This window comes from Nothoprocta perdicaria, unplaced genomic scaffold, assembly GCF_003342845.1.
Source record: "Nothoprocta perdicaria isolate Ctin4 unplaced genomic scaffold, notPer1 scaffold_466, whole genome shotgun sequence".
In the NCBI taxonomy this organism is placed as follows: Eukaryota; Metazoa; Chordata; class Aves; order Tinamiformes; family Tinamidae; genus Nothoprocta; species Nothoprocta perdicaria.
The window spans coordinates 182870-189134 of NW_020455717.1; the positions used below are offsets into that span (position 1 = coordinate 182870).

Sequence of the window (6265 nt, forward strand, 5' to 3'; positions counted from 1 at the left end):
AATTGCAGCGCTTCGTGCAGCAATTGCAGTGTCCTGCAGCGCTTCGTGCAGCAATTGCAGCAATTGCAGCGTTTCGTGCAGCAATTGCAGCAATTGCAGCGCTTCGTGCAGCAATTGCAGTGTCCTGCAGCGCTTCGTGCAGCAATTGCAGCAACTTGCAGCGCTTCGTGCAAGCAGCCCCCCCTTGCCCAGCGCGCGAGGCAGCGCGAGCAGCTTCGCCCGAGCCTCTCGTGCCACCTTCCCTGCAAAGCAGCAGCTTCCCGGGCCCAAACCGCCGGCTCCTGCTCCAGCAGCTCCCTTGGCGGCTCCGTTTCGCAGGGGCGGCGCTGGGCGCGCTGAAGCCGGCGGGCACCGCGGGGCCGCCGCGGGCGCCGCGCGCCTCCGAGCGCCACTGCCAGCTCTGCGCCGCCTGCTTCAACAACCCGCTCATGGCGCGGCAGCACTACGAGGGCAAGAAGCACAAGAAGAACGCGGCGCGCGCCGAGCTCCTGCAGCAGCTGGGCAAGACGCTGGACCTGGGCGAGCCGCGGGGTGAGACCCCCTTTCCTTTAATCCTTCCTTAAATAATTTTCCCTCCCTTGAATAATTTTCCCTCCGTTGAATATTTTTCCCTCCCTTAAGTAATTTTCCCTCCGTTGAATAGTTTTCCCCTCGGTGCCAAGGGCTCCGCGGGCGGCTGCGCCCCGCTGTAAGGGTGATCCAGGTGCTGCGGGTGCCGCCCGGCATGAGTCACCCGCAGCATCAATGATTCATGGCACTGACTCACCATCCGTCCGGGAGAGCACACAGGGGAAAAATAGCCCAGGACGATGACAGGGAAGCGTCTGGCGCTTGCAGGCTTGTTAGGCGGCCCGGGATGGCATGGTGTGCCAATAAATCACCATTTTACCCATTTCCCCCCGTTTTCTCAGGAAAAACGCCCCTGAGAAGCTCAGTGTCCCCCCCGGCAAGGGGAACTGTCCCCGAGTGGCGCAGAGCCGAGTTCCTTCCTCGCATTTTCCCTGTGTCACATAAATATTTTCCCGCTCGCGCTGTCACTTGTGCTTAGCGCAGAGCGGGCAGCCGTGCTCCCCGGGYGCGCCGTGCCACGCGCTCCAGCCCCGTGACGGTAATAGGATTTTTAATATTTTATCCCCCGGGTAGAGCGGCGCGGTGGCTTTGCCAGGGAGCTGCAAATTTGGGATTGGATCCATTGGTTAAACGGGATGCGCGTGCGTGTATCTCTGGGAGCCGGGTTTATCCCTGGGTGCCTTCTCCCGCCGATGCCAGGTCCGGTGCTGCCGTTATTCCCAGCTCCAGGCTGCTGGAAGCCCACACGTCCCAGCTGGGCACTCTCCTCGCTGCCAGTGTTTCCACGTCCCCGAGTAATTAAGATGCAATAAGGCCGCGGTTAATGTGTGCTGTTAAATTAGCTGCTGAGCACGAGGACCTCGTTACCTTGATTTAAGGCATTCCCGGCTCCTGGCTGCGCGGTCCCGCTCCCGGAGCAGCCCCGGCTCCCACCGCTGTGACCTGGGCGGGTTGCATCGACGCTGCCATTCCCACCCTTTCCCGGGATAACCTGTCCGAAATAACCSCCTGCAAACCACCCACCAGGGCAGGGATGAGGACAGGGACTGCAGGAAATCCAAACTGCTGCAAATCACAATATCCAAATTTCTGGGAAAAGGCCTTTCCTTTTCCCGCCGAGCGAGTGAGAGCCGATCCCTTTGGAAGCGACATTCCCGRGCGTCCCGGCGCGAGGAATTGCCCCGCTCCGGGCACTAAGGGCTTTTCCCTTGCAGGCCTGAAGCGCAGCTACGCCTGCAGCACCTGCAGCGTCACCCTCAACTCCATCGAGCAGTACCACGCGCACCTCAAGGGCTCCAAGCACCAGGCCAAGTGAGTCGCGCGCTCGCCGCCCGCTCCGCACCCATCCGGGCATCACCCACCCTTTACACGCCAAAAAAAATGCAGAAAATCCCTCCCGGAACCCCCCCAAAAAATCACAAAAATATCCGTCCTCCGCCAAAAAATCACAGAATCACCAAAATCACATCCGCAGGGCAGCGCGCCCGTGCCGCTCTGCAGGAATTTGGTCTGGGAGGTTTGCCGCTGGATTTGTTTCACTGAATAGTGGGGGAAATGAGGGAAAAAATAGTGCCCTGGCTGGTGTTTTGGTGTTGAATAAAAGATTTGTGCAGGGCTGGTCCTTGTCCCTCCGGGTGATGAATATGTAAAGCAAGGGAATGTCTGTGAGCTCCAAGTGTTTGCAAAGGAAGGGTAAAAATGCGTCAAAAAACACCTTGCAATAAATAAACCTTGTAATAAAAGCAGGAAGTGGAGGCTGGATGCAAGGAGGATTTGGGATGGGGAATCCCAGAGCGGGTGTCCTGGGAAAGCTCCGCCTGGGAGCATCCGCGGCAGGGAGCACTGCAGTCCTTAATTAGGGATTTGGGCATGGGAGCAGCTCTCCCGGCTCTCCCGCAATCCCGGTGCCCGTTTCGGTGCCCTCGCTCCTCCTCCGCGCCGAGCCGGACCGCGGGCAGCCGGTTTCTATGGGGACCGGCAGCCGGGAGCAGCGGGAATGAGGTCAGCGCATCCCGGAGCGGCGGGAAGGGCCCCGCTGCTTCCCACGGAGCAGGGGGTCACCCCAAAACCCCTCTCCATGAACAACATCCACCCGCGCGCTCGCGTGCCGGCTGCCCGGCAGCGTTGTTTTATCCATATTTTTTTCCCGGTTGCCAACACGGATGCCCGGTTGGACCAGGGTATTTCTCAGCATAAGCCGCCTTGATCCTGAGGAATAAGAGCTAATCAAAATATTGCAAATTTTGTGCCTGGAGAAAAGCCGCTCCTCTCCACGAYTGCATTTCCAACATTATTTTTTTCCCTTTTCCCACCACCCTCATTCTATTTAGGAAAACGACCTTAAATACTCAAGTGGTAGCATGAAATGCCTTCTTTTTTCTTATTCTTGCTCTTTTTGGGTTTTATTGGTTGCAATGACATTTCCCGTGGCTGCCGCCTGGGCAGGGAGAAGCTTGGGCTCGCTAATAATGCTGGAGATGGATGGGTATAAAAGGGAGATGGGAACACRAGGCATTTTAATTTGTCCTTATTCCTGCAGCTCCAGAGAGCAGCTGAATAATTACGTGGCCTCTAACGAGCGAGCGTGTGATCCTTCCTCTCATTACAGGATTAAGTCGTCTCCCTTCCTCTGAATGCAAGGGAAAATAAAGATATCCCCGATATCTCCTGTTTTGATCATAATTTGAAAGCTGCCACAAGCCAGGCTGGCCTCAGTTTGTGCTGTCTGCCACAGGCATTAATTATTTTAATGTAAAACATAAACTTTACATTGAGGACCTATAGAAAACATCAGTTTTCTTCCCTTAAAAATAAAACCATTGCAGGGGTTTTCAACGGCCAAATTCAAACCTGTGCTGGAAACCGGGATTGCGTTTGGGGAGGGAATCTGGTTTGCGCCTCTTCTTGGCGCGGCCGCCCCTCACCGCTGCCTCTGGCCTCCCTTGCAGCCTGAAGAACCAGGAGTGACTCCGGAGCGGCCGGGCGAGCGGCGGGACGGCGCAGCGGAGCCGAGCGCCGCGGCTCCCGGGACGCCGCGCGTTCCCGCACGGAGCCCTCCTGAACCTGCAACTAACCTTCGCTTTGGACAAATACCTGGATTCCTTTCCTGTATTATTATTATTTTTAACTTTCTGGTGGGTTCGGATATTTGGGTGGATTTTTTTACCCTTTCGACGTCGTATTTATCGAGTGCAGGATCTGCAGGACGGCAGCGGCAACCCTCTAGGAGCAGCATCCGAGCGCTCCTCCAGCCCAGAGGCAGCGGGAAGGGAAGATTTTACATTTTCGGACTTATTTTTAGCGCTCCTCGGAGAGCACGAGCGGCTCCGGGCGCTCCAGCCGCGCTCCGATCCCCTTCCAGGATAAATAAGCGGGATCGAGGCGGTTTCCTCACGCTCCCGGGCAGCTGGGAGGAGCAGGGCGCCTATGGAYGGACGGAGGGACAGACACACGGACACGTCCCGTGGTGACGGCTCCATTGGAGAAGCGATTCCCGGTGCGCCCGTGGCTTCGGATGGGGATCACGGCAAGTGCAGCAGCAGCACCCGAAGTGAGCGGTTCTGGCCCCAAAAGAGCGCCGTGAGTTTGCAGTGGGGCGGCAGGGGCTGCGGGGACCTGCGGGAACAGGGGATGCTCCCCGGGGATGAGGGGATGCTCCCTCTCCTTCCAGCTGGAGCGGCGGGAGCAGCCGGAGCGCTGCACTTATTGCTGCCTGGGGTTTTCTCTTAATTGCATGAATGTGTTCATTAATTTTGGGGGTTTTTCTTTGTTTTTTGGTGTTTTGCACCTTGCCCGCTCAAGGCAGCCGATTGCCAGGACCCCCTCGATGCATTTTCCATAGGCTTGCAGCGGCCGCATCCCGTTGCATCCCATTGCAGCAGCCCGCGGCAAAGCCAGCCGCTGCCATCAGCAACCGAGGGACCGGGACCCCACTCATCACGGGGACACCAGGGTGACGCTCAGGGCGCTTCAGGGGCTGCCACCACGCACTGGAAAGGCCCCACGTCACCAGCATCCCGCAAGTGCCGCTGCCCCCCGCGTTTTGCATCGGGTCCCCGATGGCTGCGTCGCGTGCTGCAAATCTCAGCATTGCAGGAAACGTTTCTCCTCCTGGCCTCTCCTCTGCAATTAGAAGGGCTTTGCTGAGACGCCGTTAATGTTTGCTAATTTATCTCATTTGCTTCCTTTCGGAAGCGCGCCTTGCCTTGCTGCCGGGCAGCATCTCTGCAGGCGTGGCGGTTTGGGCTCCTGGCGCCAAGCTCTGTAAATGCTGTTTGTTTTGGGGATTGCGTTTCTTCACCCAAACGGATTTCCAGCAGCGTTGCTTGCATATCCAAAACCTCTCTAATGAGAATGTCTATTGATTAGAGGCGCGAGCTTAAATTGGGGTTTCAGGGCACTGAGCGCCACAGGGGAACCCGTGTGGCCCCCTGGCTCTGCAGGAATCCGCTGCAGGAATTCGCATCCGGATGCTTCATCTCCAAAGCTCTGACACCTCACACAGCCCTTAGSTGTTGCAAGTCCACAGTTCTCCTTCCCTCCTTGCTTATTTCCCTGGAAATGATTCCAATCACAGCATTTCGCTCCTCATGAGAATTTGCCCTCGTAGCTCTGGTCCATCCTGTTTTCTACTTCACTTTTCTTTGAAAGGCTGGAGGGCAACCCCAATTAAACGGTGGGGCAGGAACCATAAGTTGCAAGGATAAAAAAGAAGGGGAGATCACCTCGCCTTGCACAAATGTCTTGTTTCCTCCGTTTGCAAAGCCAAGCCTCATTTATATATTAAATTAATATATATATTAATATTATTTATTGCCACATGAGGAGGGAGACCCGGTGTTAACGGCACGCTCCGSTTTTGTCGTACGTGCGTTATGTGGATGCTCTCCGTTAGCAAACCGCAGGCTCTCCGTCTGCATGCACCGAATGTCTCCAGTGTTGTTGTCCCTGGCTTTGCCCGCAATGTAAATCCGGAGCCTCCGGAGCTCTGCCTTCCCTCCGGAACCTCGCAGCGCCTCGTGCSTGGAGCGAGACGCCGGCATCCCGGGCGGCTGCTCCATTATTCATAGGGCAGAGCTAAAAATAAAGCCCTGCTGCTGGCCGAAGCGGGTGGAAGGAGGCGTTTGGAAGTGGAAGGAGGCGTTTGGAGGTGGAAAGAGRGGATTGGAGATGGAAAGAGGGGATTGGATGTGGAAGGAGGCGCTTGGAGGTGGAAAGAGGGGATTGGAGGTGGAAAGACGGGTTTGGAGGTGGAAGGAGACGTTTGGAGGTGGAAAGAGGGGATTGGATGTGGAAGGAGGCGTTTGGAGGTGGAAGGAGATTTTTGGAGGTGGAAAGAGGGGTTTGGATGTGGAAGGAGGCATTTGGAAGTGGAAAGAGGGGTTTGGAGGTGGAAAGAGGGGTTTGGAGGTGGAAGGAGGCGTTTGGAGGTGGAAAGGGGCGTTTGGAAGTGGAAGGAGGCGTTTGGAGGTGGAAAGAGGGGATTGGATGTGGAAGGAGGCGCTTGGAGGTGGAAAGAGGGGATTGAAGGTGGAAGGAGGCGTTTGGAGGTGGAAAGAGGGATTTGGAGGTGGAAAGACGGGTTTGGAGGTGGAAGGAAGTGTTTGGAGGTGGAAAGAGGGGATTGGATGTGGGAAGAGGGATTTGGAGGTGGAAAGAGGGGATTGGAGGTGGAAGGAGGCGTTTGGAGGTGGAA

At 56.5% G+C, this 6265-nt stretch overlaps 1 protein-coding gene and 1 long non-coding RNA gene across 2 annotated transcripts in view; both read left to right on the forward strand.

The window, feature by feature from the left end:
* Nucleotides 1–3537, forward strand: part of ZMAT4 (zinc finger matrin-type 4) — a 13638-nt gene extending 10101 nt beyond the window's left edge. Inside the window, exons 4-6 of the mRNA XM_026046973.1 lie at nt 319–531; nt 1785–1881; nt 3519–3537. Of these exons, the coding sequence (XP_025902758.1) occupies nt 319–531; nt 1785–1881; nt 3519–3537 (329 nt within the window). The remainder of the gene's footprint in view (nt 1–318; nt 532–1784; nt 1882–3518) is intronic.
* A 74-nt stretch (nt 3538–3611) lies between these two features.
* The window catches only part of LOC112953871, a 4196-nt gene continuing 1542 nt past the window's right edge, over nt 3612–6265 (forward strand). The window contains exon 1 of the long non-coding RNA XR_003250628.1: nt 3612–4149. This is a non-coding gene — a long non-coding RNA (uncharacterized LOC112953871). The remainder of the gene's footprint in view (nt 4150–6265) is intronic.